The sequence below is a fragment of the Oncorhynchus gorbuscha genome, linkage group LG04 (genome assembly GCF_021184085.1).
Source record: "Oncorhynchus gorbuscha isolate QuinsamMale2020 ecotype Even-year linkage group LG04, OgorEven_v1.0, whole genome shotgun sequence".
NCBI lineage: Eukaryota > Metazoa > Chordata > Actinopteri > Salmoniformes > Salmonidae > Oncorhynchus > Oncorhynchus gorbuscha.
The window spans coordinates 36,123,871-36,145,397 of NC_060176.1; the positions used below are offsets into that span (position 1 = coordinate 36,123,871).

The window sequence follows — 21,527 nt, forward strand, 5'->3', positions numbered from 1 at the left end:
CCATCAAGTGAAAGTGATGAAGATTTGTGATGACTGTTAGGACAAGGGATAACAGCTAAATGAGATCCAACTGTTGTGTAAAGACACACAAATCAAATCAAATTTTATTGGTCATGGGCATAGGCAATATAGATGGTATAAAATACAGCACACCATACCGTAAGCATGAGCGAGGCCACAAATAATTTGTCCAATAACTGACAAAATGATACTATTTTTGACTGCAATCATATCGACACTAATATTCATTTTAATGCCATTATTGCATTTGTGTTGATCACTATTTACAAGCATGCTTTGGCACCTATACTGAGGTTTAGGCTGCTGATATTCTCTTCATTGACTACGTGTTTTACTCTGTTTCAACGCACTTGCTTTTTGTTGGTAACAAAGGCACTCCATTAATAACATTTATTTTACTTGAAATGATATGTCTTTAGTGTTTTTTTCTCTTCATTTTCACATATAGCCTATGTAACAGACTAATGACAATGTTAATTTCTCTCAAATACTTACATTTTGTACGTTACCTAATACCTTCATAAACACAACCAAATGATATTGGCATGAAGGGAGGGGCATGAATTGGGGGGGTCCAATGAGGCCATGCTTTTCTAGTTAAATGGTTTTATTTTAGACTGGTGGCTATTGGTTCCCCCCGAGGCCTGGCTATTCTACTATTTATTTATGCATACGGTCACCGTCATGGCACTTTGAGGATGAAATGCTCAGAAAGTTGTTGTCTTATAGGATATTTCTTCAGAAAGTACTTATAGAGTGTAAAATAAACATATTTAGGAAAAGTCAGGGACCTTGACATTTCATTTCTTGAAATTAAGATATTGAAATTACAACATTTAAAACGGCTGTCTTGGTAGTTTTAGTGTTAAGTGTAACAGTGATTTCACTAGCTGTGGTATATAATGTTGAGACACCAGCATACATAAACACACAGGCTTACTCAATGCTAGTGGTAGGTCAAGACAGTTAGCTACCTTGATGTATGTCAAACTCTACCTGGTTTACGTTGGAGAGGCTTCCAATAAAGAACACCCTCTGTGTTCTGTTAGACAGGTAACACTCGATCCACGATATGGCAGAGGATATAAAGCCAGAACACATTTTCAACAGCAGACTATGATTGATAATGTCAAACGCTGCACTGAAGTCTAAGAAAACAGCTCCCAAAATCTTCTTACGGTATTATCCATTTCTTTCAGCCAATCATCAGTCATTTGTGTTAGTGCTGTACATGATTTTCAAAATAGTCAACCTACAGAATAAACCAACAGACCACTTCTACTACATTGGAACCAATGTAATGGTTACAGACTATTTATTTCTTGCTATGACTGTAATAGGCTGTTGTTGATCTAACTTAGTTGAATGCACTGCACTGACTGTAAGTCGCTCTGGATAAGAGCATCTGCTGAACGACCAAAATGTAAATGTAAAAAACAAGCACTTGCAAAACATGCTCGGTATTAACCCTAATGAGCTTCGCCCCCAAACAAGTACAAATCTGAACAAATCACAGACGTCTAGCCTATGTTTCACCAGTTTTAACATCACATTACGGCACAGTCAAGTTGTACTAAGTACTATACCAAGTATAGTAGAGTACAGTAGAGGACAGTATGGTACGGTACAGTACGTTACAGGACAGTCAAGTTGTATTCAGTAGAGTAGCGTATAATACAGTACAGAGCAGTCGAGTACAGTAGAGTTTAATTCAGTAGAGTACATTATAGTTTAGTTTACTAGATTAGTGTAAAGTAGGGTACAATACAGTACACTATAATTTACTTTACTATATGCTACTGTGCTCTACTGTATTGTACAATACTCTACTTTTATTTGCTGTACTCTATTGTACTGTACTGTGGTGTCCAAACTTGTGAAACACGTATATATGTTTGGTTTAGATTTGATCCGGACTGCACCAAAGAAAGAGAACTAAAAAAGACGCCCTGTCCAGACAGGACCAAAAAAAGATGTCCAAAAAATGTCGCCGTCATTTGGCAGTTTATTTAGTTCCCTATTTAGTGCACTATATAGGGTGCCATTTGGGACAGCCACTTGTAGTCTGCTTCTTACGTTATTTCATGGCAACTAACTCCACCAATCTACAACCCCTACTGACACACTGGCCAAACAGGATACCAAGACAGGGCAGAAATCTTGGCACCCCAAAAAGGCTAGAGTCAGTCCTGCGCCAAGAAAAAAAGAAGCAACAGCCAGTAGCCAAAATGTTGTCCCCCGAACTCAGAAGAACAGTTTATGATGGTTGTTTAGGGTTACAGCTAGCAGGCAGTGTGCTGAGCAGAGCTGTTACAACTGCAGGGGATTAACATAGAGAATGAATTAAGCTGCAAATCATAGAGAACACACACATGCACGCACACACACAAATACATAGTCCAGCAAATTAGTTAACACTCCAACTGTAAAAATACTGTAGAATCCTGTCTCATTTTAACAGTAAAGACAGGATGAGTAAATCACCCCTTTGCTCTGAGCCGCAAAATACAGTACATACCCACACATATACACCATTTCTTAATTCAAAGTCATTTTCAAATGTTCTGCTGTGTCACCCAAATTAGAACCCACACTCTGTTGGGAGATAATGCAAAAATATGCTGTGGTGCATCCCAGATGGTACCATATTCCTTATATAAGGCTCTGGTCAAAAGTGGTGCACTAAATAGGGAATAAGGGAACCATTTGGAATGCAAAAAAAAATCCAAATCTCTGATTATGAATTATGTGAATTACCCACAGAGACCATTGCGGCAAAAACAATTAATAGAAGAGCCTGTAGGGAGAAGACCCTGTACTATGTACACATGTTATATTGTGGGAACATTCAATAATAATGTTGAGACATCTGGACTCTTTCTATCTCCTCAAAGGAATCATGTTAGAGATAATAGTGTGTGTGTGTAGTTGCCTGGTCATCAATATTAAATTAATCTGCAGGCCTTGTGTATACAGACACACAGAGACACACAAACAGCATCAGACCAGCTGATTCATCTCTGTAGATACAGCACCATTGAGACCAGAGCGAGTGCTCTTCACACATCACGTGTCTACATCTTTATGGAGTGTATGCGTGTGTGGTATGGCTCTGTGAGGGGGTGTGATTTAGAATACTGCAATTTGCTGCACAGACTTAATAGAGAGGAGGCGTCAAATCTCTCCCTCCCTCCCTCCCTTCCTCAATCCCTCCCTCCATCCAGACCTTTGCACAGATAATGAATCCATGTGTACTGTGTGTGTATGGTAACACATGGCAACATGGGTACATAGAGAAACAAAGGAGTATAAATAACCCCAATTAATGGACCACAGCTGCACAGAGAGAGAGAGAGAGAGACAGAGAGGGCAAGAGAGGGACTCTTTTTATTTGCAAAACACCTTTATTGGCCAAATAGTTACACCATTTAAAAGCACAAACTTTATTCCATTTAAACAGAGCTAGAAAATTTGAAACAAGCCCCCCCTCACACGCCACACCCCTACAAAACTCCCCCAGATGGATCACCAGCCCCCCCACGTTTAGAAATTATTCTGACCTCTTGACTTTTTCCAGAATTTGTTACCTTACAGCTTTATTCTAAAATGGATTAAATCGTTTTTCCCCTCCACAATCTACAGACAATACCCCACAATGACAAAGAAAAATAGGTTTATAGAAATGTTTGCTAATTTATTGAAAAATAAAAAACAGAAATATCATATTTACATAAGTATTCACACCCTTTACTCAGTGCTTTGTTGAAGCACCTTTGGCAACAATTCCAGCCTCGAGCCTCTGTGGGTATCACACTACAAGCTTGGCACACCTGTATTTGGGGAGTTTCTCTCATTCTTCTCTGCAGATCCTCTCAAGCTCTGTCAGGTTGGATGGGGAGCGTCGCTGCACAGCTATTTTCAGGTCTCTCCAGAGATGTTTGATCGGGTTCAAGTCCAGGCTCTGGCTGGGACACTCAAGGACATTCAGAGACTTGTCCCGAAGCCATTCCTGCGTTGTCTTGACTGTGTGCTTAGGGTCGTTTAACTGTTCGAAGGTGAACCTTTGCCCCAGTCCTGATCTCTTTATTTTGCTCAATTCATCTTTCCCTCATTCCTACAGCATGATGCTGCCACCATCATGCTTCCCCGTAGAGATGGTGCCAGGTTTCCTCCAAAAGTGACACTTAGCATTCAGAACAAAGAGTTCAATCTTGGTTTCATCAGACCAGAGACCTGAGAGTCCTTTAGGTGCATTTTGGCAAACTCCAAGTGGGCTGTCATGTGCCTTTTACCGAGGAGTGGCTTCCATCTGGCTACTCTACCATAAAGGTCTTATTGGTGGAGTGCTGCAGAGATGGTTGTCCTTCGGGAAGTTTCTCCCATTTCCACAGAGGAACTCTGGAGCTCTGTCAGAGTGACCATCAACTCCCTGACCAATGCCCTTCTCCCCCGATTGCTCAGTTTGGCTGGGCGGCCAACTCTAGGAAGAGTCTTGGTGGTTTCAAACTTCTTCCATTTAAGAATGATGGAGGCCACTGTGTTCTTGGGGACCTTCAATGCTGCAGAAATGTTTTGGTACCTTCCCCAGATCTGTGCCTCGACACAATCCTGTCTTGGAGCTCTATGGACAATTTTGTCGACCTCATGGCTTGGTTTTTGCTCTGACATGCACTGTCAACTGTGGGCCGTTATATAGACAGGTGTGTGCCTTTTCAAATCATGTCCAATCACTTGAATTTACCACAGGTGGAATCCATTCATTATGCGTAGATTGATGAGAAAAATGTCAATTTTAGAATAAGAATGTAACGTAACAAAATGTAGAAATAGTCAAGGGGTCTGAATACTTTCCGAATGCACTGTACATGCTCCAATGTCAGGCGAGACCACACCCCGCTCTCTGTATCTTAGGTTTCCTAGTCTTCCACATTGCCATTTTTGTCTGCTCCAACAGGTAGTTTACTAGGCAGTCCGTTCGCCTGTTGGCTACGCTACACCTAGTCCCTCCAATGTATAGGTCCAGAGTCATCCCCAAACCTAAGCCTGTACACAACCCACCCAGGACAGAAAACAACCCTATCAGCCTGTACACCACCCACCCAGGACAGAAAACAACCCTACCAGCCTGTACACCATCCAACCAGGACAGACAACAACCCTACCAGCCTGTACACTACCCACCCAGGACAGAAAACAACCCTAAGCCTGTACACCACACACCCAGGACAGAGAAAACCATAAGCCTGTACACCACCCACCCAGGACAGAAAACAACCCTAAGCCTGTACACCACCCACCCAGGACAGAAAACAACCCTAAGCCTGTACACCACCCACCCAGGACAAAAAACAACCCTAAGCCTGTACACCACCCATCCAGGAGAGAAAACAACCCTACCAGCCTGTACACCACACACCCAGGACAGAAAACAACCCTACCAGCCTGTACACCACCCACCCAGGACAGAAAACAACCCTAAGCCTGTACACCACCCACCCAGGACAGAAAACAACCCTACCAGCCTGGAACAAGAAAAAAACACTGTCTCCTCCTCCCTCCTCCCTACAGAACAGACACGCCCTCACCACTGATGGATCAAGGTGCGACTTGTAATTTGTCTTAATATATTTCATGGTTTGTAGCCTAACATGTGTAGCCTACTAGTAGGATCCAAAGAAAGGGTGATTTAAATCATATCAGTGTTTTAATTCATTTAGATAGTAATATTTCTACAGGTGCTGATCCGTCTAATCCGTTGTAAATATTGTGAAATAATCATTTTAAGGTAAGATTTGAATAGAGAAAGCTGATCCGAGAGCTGCGCTCCCTTTCTTTGGATCCTATCAGTATCAACACATGTTTCAATGATGCACTTAGAGACCGTTGTCTCTGCAAGGTGTTTTAGGAAACGCATGTTACATATTCGACCGTTGTAGGAAAGATGCACGGTTAAAAAAACGTGTGAGACTAAATTCCATCGCTATCGGGAAACCGGGCCCTGGTCAGGTAACAGTGCATAGGAAGGATAAAAGCGTTTGACTACTGAGATGCAAATGCCTGAAGGTACCACGTTCATCTGTACAAGCAAAAGTACGCAAGTATAAACACCATGGGACCACGCAAACGTTATAACATTCAGGAAGGAGACGAATTCTGTCTCCTAGAGATGAATTTACTTTGGTACGAAATGTGCAAATCAATCCCGGAACAACAGCAAAGGACCTTGTGAAGATGCTGGAAGAAACAGGTACAAAAGTATCTATATAGGGGAGGGTCTGGGTGGGCATCTCTCCGCGGTGGCGGCTCTGACGCTGGACGTGGACCCCTCTCCATAATTGTCTTAGTCCACCTCCTTAGTGTCCCTTGAGTGGCGACCCTCGCCGCTAACCTTGGCCTAGGAAACCTAACAATGGGCCCCACTGGACTGAGGTAGCTTGGGACCGAGGGGAAGCTCGGGACCGAGGGGAAGCTCAGGAGTGAGGGGAAGCTCAGGAGTGAGGGGAAGCTCAGGAGTGAGAGGAAGCTCAGGAGTGAGAGGAAGCTCAGGAGTGAGAGGAAGCTCAGGCAGGTTGATGGATCTACCAGATCCTGGCTGGCTGGTGGTTCCGGCAGATCCTGGCTGACTGGCAGATCCTGGCTGACACGCGGATCTGGCAGATCCTGGCTGACTGGCACTTCTGGCGGATCCTGGCTGACTAACTGATCCTGGCACACTGGCGGATCCTGGCTGAATGGCGGATCTAAATGATCCTGGCAGACTGGCAGATCCTGGCCGACTGGCGGATCCTGGCTGACTGGCAGATCCTGGCTGACTGGCAGATCCTGGCCGAATGGCAGTTCTGGCGGATCCTGGCTGACTGGCGGATCCTGGCACACTGGCGGATCCTGGCTGGCTGGCGGATCTAACTGATCCTGGCCGACTGGCGGATCCTGGCCGACTGGCGGATCCTGGCCAACTGGCAGATCCTGGCCGACTGACAGATCCTGGCGGATCTGGCAGACTGGCGGATCCTGGCAGACTGGCGGATCCTGGCTGACTGGCAGTTCTGGCGGATCCTGGCTGACTGGTAGTTCTGGCAGATCCTGGCTGACTGGTAGTTCTGGCAGATCCTGGCTGACTGGCAGATCCTGGCCGACTGGCAGATCCTGGCCAACTGGCAGATCTGGCAGATCCTGGCCGACTGGCGGATCCTGGCTGACTGGCAGATCCTGGCTGACTGGCAGATCCTGGCCGACTGGCAGTTCTGGCGGATCCTGGCTGACTGGCGATTCCTGGCAGACTGGCGGATCCTGGCTGACTGGCAGTTCTGGTGGATCCTGGCTGACTGGCGGATCCTGGCAGACTGGCGTTCCTGGCAGACTGGCGGATCTAACTGATCCTGGCTGACTGGCAGATCCTGGCCGACTGGCAGATCCTGGCCGACTGGCAGATCCTGGCCGACTGGCAGATCCTGGCCGACTGGCAGTTCTGGCGGATCCTGGCTGACTGGCGGATCCTGGCAGACTGGTGGATCCTGGCAGACTGGTGGATCCTGGCTGACTGGCAGATCCTGGCTGACTGGCAGATCCTGGCCGACTGGCAGATCCTGGCCGACTGGCAGTTCTGGCGGATCCTGGCTGACTGGCGGATCCTGGCAGACTGGTGGATCCTGGCAGACTGGCGGATCCTGGCAGACTAGCGGATCCTGGCTGACTGGCAGTTCTGGTGGATCCTGGCTGACTGGCGGATCCTGGCAGACTGGTGGATCCTGGCAGACTGGCGGATCCTGGCAGACTGGCGGATCTAACTGATCCTGGCTGACTGGCAGATCCTGGCTGACTGGCAGATCCTGGCAGTTCTGGCGGATCCTGGCAGACTGGCGGATCCTGGCAGACTGGCGGCACTGGCGGCGCTGGGCAGACAGGCGGCACTGGCGGCGCTGGGCAGACTGGCGGCACTGGCGGCGCTGGGCAGACTGGCGGCACTGGCGGCGCAGGGCAGACTAGCGGATCCGGGCAGACTGGTAGCTCAGACGGCGCTGGGCAGACTGGCGGCACTGGGCAGACTGGTAGCTCAGACGGCGCTGGGCAGACGGGTAGCTCAGACGGCGCTGGGCAGACTGGCGGCACTGGCGGCGCTGGACAGACTGGTAGCTCAGACGGCGCAGGGCAGATGGGTAGCTCAGACGGCGCTGGGCAGACTGGCGGCACTGGCGGAACTGGCGGCGCTGGGCAGACAGGTAGCTCAGACGGCGCTGAGCAGACTGGAGAAAAAGGCTCTGGCAGCGCTGGACTGAGGAGCACTGGTGCCTCTGGAATGAGGGCCTCTGGCGCCTCTGGCATGAGGGGCGGTAGCTCTGAAAGTGCCGGACGGGCGGGAGACTCTGGCTGCGCTGGAGAGGAGGAAGGCTCCGGCAGCTCTGGACAGGCGGGACGCACTGTAGGCCTGATGCGTGGTGCTGGCACTGGTATGCCGTGCATACTATGCCAAACCAACAGCTTTCTTTCTACTCTGTCCAATACATCCTCCACACTCTCAGACTCAGCACTCTGCTTCGCCGACAGCTCCAATTCCATCCATGGCTCTGCCCAGGGTCCTTTTCCGTCAAGGATCTCCCTCCAAGTCCATTTATCCAAATAGTGCAGCATCTCCCACTGCTGCTGCTGCTGCTCCTGTTGCTGCTGCCTCTGTTCCTTCTCCTGCTGCCGATTTTGCCGTTGCCCGTTACCACGCTGCTTGGTCCTTGGTTGGTGGGTGATTCTGTCAGGGTTTTCCTGTGGTGAAGTAGAGGAGGACCAAAACGCAGCGTGGTTATATTGACTCATGTTTAATCAAAAAACGGATAAACATGAACACTACAAAACAATGAACGTGGAAAACCAAAAACAGCCCTATCTGGTGCAAAACACAGAGACAGGAACAATCACCCACAAAACCCAACACAAAACAGGCTACCTAAATATGGTTCCCAATCAGAGACAATGACTAACACCTGCCTCTGATTGAGAACCATATCAGGCCAAACATAGAAATAGACAAACCAGACACACAACATAGAATGCCCACCCAGCTCACGTCCTGACCAACACTAAAACAAGGAAAACACATACGAACGATGGACAGAACGTGACAAAAACGAGTCCTATATCGACATAATCTGAAAGGCCGCTCAGCAAGGAAGAAGCCACTGCTCCAAAACCAACATTAAAAAGCCAGACTACGGTTTCCAACTGCACATAAAGACAAAGATCATACTTTTTGGAGAAATATCATCTGGTCTGATGAAACAAAAATAGAACTGTTGGACTATAATGACCATCGTTATGTTTGGAGGAAAAAGGGGGAAGCTTGCAAGCCGAAGAACACCATCCCAACCGTGAAGCACGGGGGTGGCAGCATCATGTTGTGGGGGTGCTTTGCTGCCGGAGGGACTGGTGCACTTCACAACATAGATGGCATCATGAGGTCGGAAAATTATGTGGATATATTGAAGCAACATCTCAAGACATCATTCAGGAAGTTAAAGCTTGGTTGCAAATGGGTCTTCCAAATGGAGCATACTTACAAAGTTGTGACAAAATGGCTTAAGGACAACAAAATCAAGGTTTTGGAGTGGCCATCACAAAGTCCTGACCTCAATCCTGTAGAAAATGTGTGGGCAGAACTGAAAAAGCATGTGCGAGCAAGGAGGCCTACAAACCTGACTCCATTACACCAGCTCTGTCAGGAGGAATGGGCCAAAATTCACCCAACTTATTGTGGAAGGCTACCCAAAACATTTGACCCAAGTTAAGCATTTTAAAGGCAATGCTACCATGTACTAATTGAGTGTATGTAAACTTCTGATCTGAAATAAATTATTCTCTCTACTATAATTCTGACATTTCACATTCTTAAAATAAAGTTATGATCCTAACTGACCTAATACAGGGAATTATTACTAAGATTAAATGTCAGGAATTGTGAACAACTGAGTTTAAATGTATTTGGCTAAGGTGTATGTTACCTTCTGACCTCAACTGTATGTATACATAAACATTCATACATATACACATACAGTGGGTAGAACAAGTATTTGATACACTGCCGATTTTGCAGGTTTTCCCAATTACAAAGCATGTAGAGGTCTGTAATTTCTATCATAGGTACACTTCAACTGTGAGAGACGGAATCTAAAACAAAAATCCAGAAATTCACATTGTATGATTTTTAAGTAATTCATTTGCATTGCAAGATCTCACCTCGTGGGGCATCAATGATCATGAGGAAGGTGGGGGCATCAATGATCATGAGGAAGGTGAGAGATCAGCCCAGAACTACACGGCGGGACCTGGTCAATGACCTGAAGAGAGCTGGGACCACAGTCTCAAATAAAACCATTAGTAACACACTAGGCCTTCATGGATTAAAATCCTGCAGCGCACGCAAGGTCCCCCTCGCTCAAAGCCAGCACATGTCCAGGCCCGTCTGAAGTTTGCCAATGACCATCTGGATGATCCAGAGGAGGAATGGGAGAAGGTCATGTGGTCTGATGAGACAAAAATAGAGCTTTTTGGTCTAAACTCCACTCGCCGTGTTTGGAGGAAGAAGAAGGATGAGTACAACCCCAAGAACACCATCCCAACCGTGAAGCATGGAGGTGGAAACATTCTTTGGGGATGCTTTTCTGCAAAGGGGACAAGACGACTGCACCGTATTGAGGAGAGGATGGATGGGGCAATGTATCGCGAGATCTTGGCCAACAACCTCCTTCCCTCAGTAAGAGCATTGAAGATGGGTCGTGGCTGGGTCTTCCAGCATGACAACAACTCGAAACACACAGCCAGGGCAACTAAGGAGTGGCTCCGTAAGAAGCATCTCAAGGTCCTGGAGTGGCCTAGCCAGTCTCCAGACCTGAACCCAATAGAAAATCTTTGGAGGGAGCTGAAAGTCCGTATTGCCCAGCGACAGCCCTGAAACCTGAAGGATCTGGAGAAGGTCTGTATGGAGGAGTGGGCCAAAATCCCTGCTGCAGTGTGTGCAAACCTGGTCAAGAACTACAGGAAACGTATGATCTCTGTAATTGTAAACAAAGGTTTATGTACCAAATATTAGGTTCTGCTTTTCTGATGTATCAAATAATTATGTCATGCAATAAAATGCAAATTAATTACTTAAAAATCATACAATGAGATTTTCTGGATTTTAGATTCCGTCTCTCACAGTTGAGGTGTACCTATGATAAAAACTACAGACCTCATGCTTTGTAAGTAAGTAGGAAAACCTGCAAAATCAGCAGTGTATCAAATACTTGTTCTCCCCACTGTATGTGGTAGTGGTGGAGTAGGGGCCTGAGGGCACACAGTGTGTTGTGAAATCTGTGATTGTATTGTAATATTTCTAAAACTGCATCAACTGCCTTAATTTTGCTGGACCCCAGGAAGAGTAGCTGCTGCTTTGGCAGCTAATGGGGATCCATAATAAATAAAAATACAACCCCTTTCCCCCACAACAACCATAGACTCAGATTCTCAACAGTTGCACCATCCAAGAGCCAACTAAAGAAAGGTCTTGATTTACGAATGCATATACAGTTGCAGCTGTCAATGTTAGTGGTGGCTGTTTAACAGTCTGATGGCCTTGAGATAGAAGCTGTTTTTCAGTCTCTCGGTCCCAGCTTTGATGCACCTGTACTGACCTCGCCTTCTGGATGATAGCGGGGTGAACAGGCAGTGGCTCGGGTGGTTGCTGTCCTTGATGATCTTTATGGCCTTCCTGTGACATCGGGTGGTGTAGGTGTCATGGAGGGCAGGTAGTTTGCCCCCGGTGATGCGTTGTGCAGACCTCACTACCCTCTGGAGAGCCTTACGGTTGTGGGCGGAGCATTTGTCGTACCAGGCGGTGATACAGCCCGACAGGATGCTCTCGATTGTGCATCTGTAGAAGTTTGTGAGTGCTTTTGGTGACAAGCCAAATTTCTTCAGCCTCCAAGGTTGAAGAGGCGCTGCTGCGCCTTCTTCACGATGCTGTCTGTGTGGGTGGACCAATTCAGTTTGTCTGTGATGTGTACGCCGAGGAACTTAAAACTAGGGGGGTGTTCCCTCTGCTGTTTCCTGAAGTCCACAATCATTTCCTTAGTTTTGTTGACGTTGAGTGTAAGGTTATTTTCCTGACACCACACTCCGAGGGCCCTCACCTCCTCCCTGTAGGCCGTCTCGTCGTTGTTGGTAATCAAGCCTACCACTGTTGTGTCGCCCGCAAACTTGATGATTGAGTTGGAGGCGTGCGTGGCCACGCAGTCATGGGTGAACAGGGAGTACAGGAGAGGGCTCAGAACGCACCCTTGTGGGGCCCCAGTGTTGAGGATCAGCGGGGTGGAGAAGTTGTTGCCTACCCTCACCACCTGGGGGCGGCCCGTCAGGAAGTCCAGTACCCAGTTGCACAGGGCGGGGTCGAGACCCAGGGTCTAGAGCTTGATGACGAGCTTGGAGGGTTACTATGGTGTTAAATGCCAAGCTGTAGTCGATGAACAGCATTCTCACATAGGAATTCCTCTTGTCCAGATGGGTTAGGGCAGTGTGCAGTGTGGTTGCGATTGCATTGTCTGTGGACCTATTTGGGCGGTAAGCAAATTGGAGTGGGTCTAGGGTGTCAGGTAGAGTGGAGGTGATATGGTCCTTGACTAGTCTCTCAAAGCACTTAATGATGACGGAAGTGAGTGCAACGGGGCGGTAATTGTTTAGCTCAGTTACCTTAGCTTTCTTGGGAACAGGAACAATGGTGGCCCTCTTGAAGCATGTAGGAACAACAGCCTGGGATAGGGATTGATTGAATATGTCCATAAACACACCAGCCAGCTGGTCTGCGCATGCTCTGAGGGCGCGGCTGGGGATGCCATCTGGGCCTGCAGCCTTGCGAGGGTTGACACGTTTAAATGTTTTCCTCACGTCGGCTGCAGTGAAGGAGAGTCCGCATGTTTTGGTTGTGGGCCGTGTCAGTGGCACTGTATTATCCTCAAAGCGGCCTAAAAAGTTATTTAGTCTGCCTGGGAGCAAGACATCCTGGTCCGTGACGGGGCTGGTTTTCTTTTTGTAATCCGTGATTGACTGTAGACCCTGCCACATACCTCTTGTGTCTGAGCCGTTGAATTGAGATTCTACTTTGTCTCTATACTGACGCTTAGCTTGTTTGATTGCCTTGCGGAGGGAATAGCTACACTGTTTGTATTCGGTCATGTTTCCGGTCACCTTGCCCTGATTTAAAAGCAGTGGTTCGCGCTTTCAGTTTCACGTGAATGTTGCCATCAATCCACGGTGTCTGGTTTGGGAATGTTTTAATCGTTGCTATGGGAACGGCATCTTCAACGCACGTTCTAATGAACTCGCTCACCGAATCAGCGTATTCGTCAATGTTGTTGTTTGATGCAATACGAAACATATCCCAGTCCACGTGATGGAAGCAGTCTTGGAGTGTGGAATCAGATTGGTCGGACTAGCGTTGAACAGACCTCAGCGCGGGAGCTTCTTGTTTTAGTTTCTGTCTGTAGGCAGGGATCAACAAAATGGGAGTCGTGGTCAGCTTTTTCGAAAGGAGAGCGGGGCAGGGCCTTATATGCGTCGCAGAAGTTGGATCATTGCTATTCTAATTTTTTTCCAGCCCTGGTTGCGCAATCGATATGCTGATACAATAGTACAATGCCTTGCAAAAGTATTACTGCACCTGTACATAGCCCATCTATAATTTAGCCCAAACAACTACCTCTCCCCCTACTGTATTTATTTATTTATTTTGCTCCTTTGCACCCCATTATTTCTATCTCTACTTTGCACATTCTTGCACTGCAAATCTACCATTCCAGTGTTTTACTTGCTATATTGTATTTACTTCGCCACCATGGCCTTTTTTGCCTTTACCTCCCTTATCTCACCTCATTTGCTCACATTGTATATAGACTTATTTTTCTACTGTATTATTGACTGTATGTTTGTTTTACTCCATGTGTAACTCTGTTGTTGTATGTGTCGAATTGCTTTGCTTTACCTTGGCCAGGTCGCAATTGTAAATGAGAACTTGTTCTCAACTTGCCTACCTGGTTAAATAAAAGTTAAATAAAAAAATAAAATGTAAAAAATTCATCCCCCTTGGCGTTTTTCCTATTTTGTTGCGTTACAACCTTTAATTTAAATTGATTTTTTTGACGGGGATTTCATGGAATCACATTCACAAAATATTCAAAATTGGTGAAGGTAAAAATAATAATAAGAAGAAAAATAAAACACGCAAAGTGGTGCGTGCAAATGTATTCTCCCCCTTTGCTATGAAGCCCCTACTTAAGATCTGGTGTAACCAGTAAGCCCACTTGTGTGCAATCTAAGTGTCACATGATCTGTCACATGATCTCAGTATATATACACCTGTTCTGAAAGGCCCCAGAGGCTGCAGCACCACTAAGCCAGCAGCATCATGAAGACCAAGGAGCTCTCTAAACAGGTCAGGGACAAAGTTCTGGAGAAGTACAGATCAGGGCTGGGTTATAAAAAATATCAGATACTTTGAACATCCCACAGAGCACCATTAAATCCATTATTAAAAAATGGAAAGAATATGGCACTACAACAAACCTGTCAAGAGAGGGCCGCCAACCAAAACTCACGGACCAGGCAAGGAGGGCATTAATCAGAGAGGTAACAAAGAGACCAAAGACAACCCTGAAGGAGTTGCACTGCTCCACAGCAGAGATTGGAGTATCTGTCCATATGACCACTTTAATCCGTACACTCCACAGATCTGGGCTTTACGGAAGAGTGGCCAGGAAAAAGCCATTGCTTAATAAAGAAAAAAATAAGCAAACATGTTTGGTGTTCACCAAAAGGCATGTGGAAGACTCCCCAAACATATAGAAGAAGGTACTCTGGTCAGATTAGTATAAAACTGAGCTTTTTGGCCATCAAGGAAAACTATGTCTGGCACCAACCCAACACCTCGTCACCCCGAGAACAACATCCCAACAGTGAAGCATGGTAGTGACAGCCTCATGCTGTGGGGATGTTTTTCATTGGCAGGGACTGGGAAACTGGTCAGAATTGAAGGACTGATGTAGGGTGCTAAAATACAGGGAAATCCTTGAGAGAAACCTGCTTCAGTCTTCGAAAGATTTGAAACTGAGACTGAGGTTCACCTTCCAGCAGGACAATGACCCTAAGCATACTGCTAAAGGAACACTCGGGTGGTTTAAGGGGAAACATTTAAATGTCTTGGAATGGCCTAGTCAAAGCTATGACCTCAATCCAGTTGAGAATCTGTGGTATGACTTAAATATTGCTGTACACCAGCAGAACCCATCCAACTTGAAGGAACTGGAGTAGTTTTGCCTTGAAGTATGGGCAAAAATCCCAGTGGCTAGATGTGCCAAGCTTATAAAGACTTACCCAAGAGACTTGCAGCTGTAATAGCTGCAAAAGATGGCTCTACAAAGTATTGAATTTGGGGGGGGGGGTGAATAGGTATACACGCTCAAGTTCTGTTTGTCTTATTTCTTGTTTGTTTCACAATAAAACTTATTTTGCATCTTCAAAGTGGGAGGCATGTTGTTTAAATCAAATGATTACAACCCCCCCCCAAAAAAATCAATTTTAATTCCAGGTTATAAGGCAACAAAATAGGAAAAATGCCATGGGGGGTGTCACGTCCTTAGTTCCTTTTTTATGTCTCTATTTTAGTTTGGTCCAGGCGTGAATTGGGGTGGTCATTGTATGTTTTTGCTCTATGTTTTGTATTTCTGGTTTTGGCTTGGTATGGTTCCCAATCAGAGGCAGCTGTCAATCGTTGTCTCTGATTGAGAACCATACTTAGGCAGCCTGTTTTCCCACTATGATTTGTGGCTAGTTGTTTTCTGTTTTCTGTTGCTGCACCTTACAGGACTGTTTCGTTTTCGTTTCACTCTCTTTGTTATTTTGTTTAGTGTTTCTGTTCTAATAAATATAACATGAACACTTACCACGCTGCGCATTGGTCCGATCCATCTTATTCCTCATCAGAAGAGGAAGACAATCGTTACAGGGGGTGAATACTTTTGCAAGCCACTGTATATTACCTGCTAAAGTAGTCGGATTTCCTACCAGAGAGATTGTAAACTGTAATCTGTTTTACTGAGACTTGGCTAACGGGGGAGGTACTTGATACGGCTATACAGCCTGCAGGGTTTTCTGTACATCGGCCAGACAGGAAAAAAATACTTTGAGGGAAGAACAAAGGCAGAGGAGTATGTTTCATGATCAACAACTCATGGTGTGATTGTCTGAATGTAAAAACTTTTAAGACTTTCTGTCCCCCTAACCTGGAATACCTCACGATGAAATGCTGACCACATTATCTCCCCAGAAAATTCACAGGTGTTTGAATCACGGCTGTGTACATTTTCAAAGAATTACACAGGACTTTCAACAAATTTGAAACAGCATATCCTGAGGCCGCATTCGTTGTAGCCAGGGACTTTAACAAAATAAATCTAAGGAAAGATCTCCCGAAATTCCATCAACACATCTCTTGGCTCACTCGGGGGAAAAATACGTTGGACCTTTGTTATTCTCCATTCCGACTGCATGGCCAAACATGACTCCAACACCATCATGAAGTTTGCAGATGACACAACGATGGTGGGCCTGATCGGCAACAGCGACAAAACAGCCTACAAGGAGGAGGTCAAAGCCCTGTCGTAGTGGTGCCAGGGAAACAGCCTCTCCCTCAACGTCAGAAAAACCAAGGAGCTGATCGTGGACTACAGGAAACAGGGGGAGGAGCATGCCCCTATTGTCATTGACAGGGCTACAGTGGAGAGGGTAAAAAGCGTAAAGTTCCTCGGCGTGCACATCACAGAGTACCTGACATAGTCCAATCACACCACCACCAATCAATCCCAGGCGCCTGAAGAAATGTGTCATGTGTCATAAATCACCGGGGGGGGGCTCCAGGACATCTACACCAGGCGGTGTTTGAGGAAGGCCCAAAAGATCAACCAGTACTCCCATCACCCGAGCAACGGACTGTTCACTCTCTTACCATCTGGCAAGCGGTATCGGAGTATCAGGTCTCGAACCAACAGGCTCAGAGAAGAAGTACCATCAGGTCATCAGACTGCACAGACCTGCACCTTAGAGACCATTTGCACCGGAGAGAATATATGCACCTTAGAAAGCATTTCCACCGACTACCCACACATCCAAACCTACACACACACACACACACAGTCAACGCTGCTGTTCTAATATATACAGTTGAAGTCGGAAGTTTACATACACCTTAGCCAAATACATTTAAACTCAGTTTTTTTTATCCTAGTAAAAATTCGCTGTCTTAGGTCAGTAAGGATCAAAACTTTATTTTAAGAATGTGAAATGTCAGAATAATAGTTGAGATAATGATTTATTTCAGCTATTTTTTCTTTCATCACATTCCCAGTGGGTCAGAACTTTACATACACTCAATCAGTATTTGGTAGCATTGCCTTTAAATTGTTTAGACGTTTCAGGTAGCCTTCCACAAGCTTCCCACAATAAGTTGGTTGAATTTTGGCCCATTCCTCCTGACAGAGCTGGTGTAACGGAGTCAGGTTTGTAGGCCTCCTTGCTCGCACACACTTTTCAGTTCTGCAAACAACATTTCTATAGGATTGAGGTCAGGGCTTTGTGATGGCCACTCCAATACCTTGACTTGTCCATTTTGCCACAACTTTGGAAGTATGCTTGGGGTCATTGTCCATTTGGAAGACCCATTTGCGACCAAGCTTGAACTTCCTGACTGATGTCTTTAGATGTTGCTTCAATATAATTACATAATTTTCCTCCTCATGATTAGAAGTGCACCAGTCCCTCCTGCAGCAAAGCACCCCCACAACATGATGCTGCCACCCATGCTTCACGGTTGGGATGGAGTTCTTTGGCTTGCAAGCCTCCCCCTTTTCCTTCCAAACATAACGATGGTCATTATGGCCCAACAGTTCTATTTTTGTTTCATCAGACCAGAGGACATTTCTCCAAAAAGTATGATCTCATGTGCATTTGCAAACCGCAGTCTGTTTTTTTTAAGGCAGTTTTGGTACAGTGGCTTCTTCCTTGTTGAGCGGCCTTTCAGGTTATGTCGATATAGGACTTGTTTTAATGTGGATATAGATACTTTTGTACCAGTTTCCTCCAGCATCTTCACAAGGTCCTTTGCTGTTGTTCTGAAATTGATTTGCACTTTTGGTACCTTCAGGCATTTGGAAATTGCTCCCAAGGATGAACCAGACTTATGGAGGTCTACAATTTTTTGGCTGATATCTTTTGATTTCCATATGATGTCAAGCAAAGAGGCACTGAGTTTGAAGGTAGGCCTTGAAATACATCCACAGGTACACCTCCAATTGACTCAAATGATGTCAATTAGCCTATCAGAAGCTTCTAAAATCATGATGTCATTTGCTGGAATATTCCAAGCTGTTTAAAGGCACAGTCAACTTAGTGTATGTAAACTTCTAGCCCACTGCAATTGTGAACTGGAATAAGTGAAATAATCTGTCTGTAAACAATCATTGGAAAAATGACTTGTCATACACAAAGTAGATGTCCTAACCGACTTTCCAAAACTATAGTTTGTTAGTTTTGAAAAACAAGTTTTAATGACTCCAACCTAAGGGTATGTAAACTTCTGACTTCAACTGTACTATTGATTCCACTACCCACTTCATACTTGTAAATACAGTCCATTATTACTATGCATACTACCTCTTCTATTACTTCTACTACTTGTTATTTTTTACTTGACTCTTTTCATTGTTATTATTGATTCAGGTATTGCATTGTTGAGGGAGCTAGCGCAAAAGAGTTTCGATGCAACTTTTGTACTTGCTGTGTATGTGACGAATACATTTTATATCTCTCCTCTTTCCATTTCTTCTCTCCTCCACCCCCCTCTGTCCTATCCTCTCCTCTTTCCATCTCTTCTCTCCTCCTCCCTTTCTCCTATCCTACTCTCTCATCTTCAGTTTAGCCATAGTTGTCCAGCTCTTCCCTGGGGAGAACCAATTAAGACCAGTGCAGAGCCAAAAGGGAGGAGTTATCATGTCTGGTTATAGCCAGGGGCAAAGAGATAGACATTTATGACTCTGCCCTACATGCACATACACAAACAAACAGACTTTAACTGAGCCCAACACAAGGCTTTAAAAGCTTTCTGTAGGAGACACAGGCCTACACAAGGCTTTAAACACTAGCCTTTGTCATCTATCCCTCTCTCTCTCCTTTTTTCAGTTGTCTCTTTAATATGTGTGCGTGTCACCACAAAGGCTCATAGAACAGGAACAGAATCGATATAAAGGCAATAATAAGTGCCAAAATCTAATAACATACTGCACCCATGGCTTGTGACTGAAATATAGTTCCAACAGCAACTGTCTCTATTCCATAAGATCATTTGTTTATGTTTGATAGAGCCTGAAATGAATCAATGATATGATCGCATTCAACAGGTTTCCCTACATGCAGAAAATGTCATTCAAATGACTCACACACAGGAAAATTTGAATGTGGACAGCAACTGTCATTTTCATATCAGTGAGAATAACATTTTGCTGCCAAAACACAGGGTGTAGGCCTACATGAGAGGGGTGGGAAGAGAACTGTTCACACTATAGGAATAGTGTAGGAAAGAGGTGTAGGAAATAGGAAAGAGGATGACATTTTGAATACTGCATGAAGCCAATTAAGTGCCATCATCACTATAATCCTTTCAACGTCCACTTCACCACCCTATCTTGTTCTGATCGTCTGCTTTACTAGACTGCATTACCTCTCCCTTTCTCGTTGACTGAATGCTCTGGGCAGCTGTTCTGAAAACATATTACCGGTATCAGAGTTTAGGCTGCAGCGGGAAAGTTTGGCAGCCACAGACAGATACACAGATTGCGTAAGTCTATCTCTCACCTGTTTGTCGAGGGTCTCCTTTCCCGCAGTGGAGACCTTCGGAACAGGCACGCTCTCACAGGTGCAGCCCTCCAAGAGGTAAATCCCGGCGGGTCGTACACTCTGCTCATTTTCAAAGTAAAAAAACACGTTTTGGTACAGCGCAAAGAACTTCTCGTGCCACCTGCTGTTCTCCGTGGTCTTCTTGCTCAAATAACCGCGTTTGGTACCCTCCTTACGCGCAACGACTGAGAGGAACAGAGCGTGTCCCTCATTAACCCTGACACTCTTCTGCATTTTAATTTACTCCTTTTTGTTTTTTTATAAAACCGTGTGTAGGCTATTGAATGCGAGACCAAATCCGCCGGTGTGTGTTTAAACTTCCCCTTTCAGTGAATGAAGAGGGAAAGTGGTCACCAGGCAAAGCATCACCAGGCTGAGCGCCGAGGTGCACGGGAAAGTTGCCCCGCCAAAGTGAGAGCTCTTGCGGGGAAACTCATATTCGAGAGAGACCCAGTCAACGACTTCTTAATAAACCCAGATACGATCCATGTCCACATCTGCCAAACGTTGAAAAGAAAGGTAGACCAAATCCCAGATGGAGGAAAGAGTAGGTTATGAGATGCAGAAAATGGAAAGGTTATTGTTCGCAAAGCAGAGGGGGAAACCTTGGTGAGGACAAACAGTGTGGTCGAATCACCGCCTAGATCAGCAACAATTGGCTTTGACACCGCCTCTCTCTCTCTCTCTCTCTCTCTCTCTCTCTCTCTCTCTCTCTCTCTCTCTCTCTCTCTCTCTCTCTCTCTCCACAGAAAAATGCTGGGTTAAAAAAACATCTAATTTGTGTTATTTGGTAGCCCAGCGCTGGCTAAATATTGGACACTACCCATGCTGTGTTATTTTGACGCAGCCATGTTGGGTTTACCTAAAAATGGGTTCCTTTGGTTTTTATTCATGTTCATGCGGTGTTGACCCAGCACTTGGGTGTTTTTAATGTAATCTATTTTTAGTACACATGTTCCAAACACTGTCAAGACTCAGCATATCTAAGCATTTAGATCAATGACATAGCGGCACGATAACGGGCACATGTTTATATCTCTTGATATTTTTACTCAAAGGGATGGAATTGGGCACAAATGCTAAGGGATATGAGTCTAGCTAAACTGTAAAATATGATTCAGTTTGGCCGCATGGTGGCTCTGTTCGACAGGAAAGGTTATTAATGCAAGCTCATTGACTTATTGCGGCCATATTGTTTTTATTATTATTATGGATCTCCATTTGAGCAAGAGTCATGGAAAATATTGCGTTTAAAGATATGCATCCATAGATGCTATATAACAAATTTGGTGCCGATCGGTTTAACCGTCCTGGAGAAGACAACATTTAGTAAGGAGAGCAGAAGTAGCTCCTCCTAGGGTGATGTGTCCAATTTGTTCTAATGGTAGCAAAGTGGTCTACAGCTTGAACCCTGGCATTGCTGCAGCTATTTATTATTATTAGGGGTTCAGCAGGGTTCAGCAGCGAAGATGGTGAAACCTTATTGTGTTTCTTCTGGTTAGAGGTTCAGCAGCAAAGCTGGAGACACAGTGCACATGACCGCATAC

The 21,527-nt window shown here is 45.4% G+C and overlaps 1 protein-coding gene across 1 annotated transcript in view; it reads right to left on the bottom strand.

Moving 5' to 3' along the window:
- Positions 1–20,590, bottom strand: part of LOC124034010 (ras-specific guanine nucleotide-releasing factor 2) — a 148,832-nt gene extending 128,242 nt beyond the window's left edge. The window contains exon 1 of the mRNA XM_046346624.1: positions 19,939–20,590. Coding sequence (XP_046202580.1) covers positions 19,939–20,214 — 276 coding nt within the window. The 5' untranslated portion in view covers positions 20,215–20,590. The remainder of the gene's footprint in view (positions 1–19,938) is intronic.
- Between the last annotated feature and the right edge of the window lie 937 nt (positions 20,591–21,527).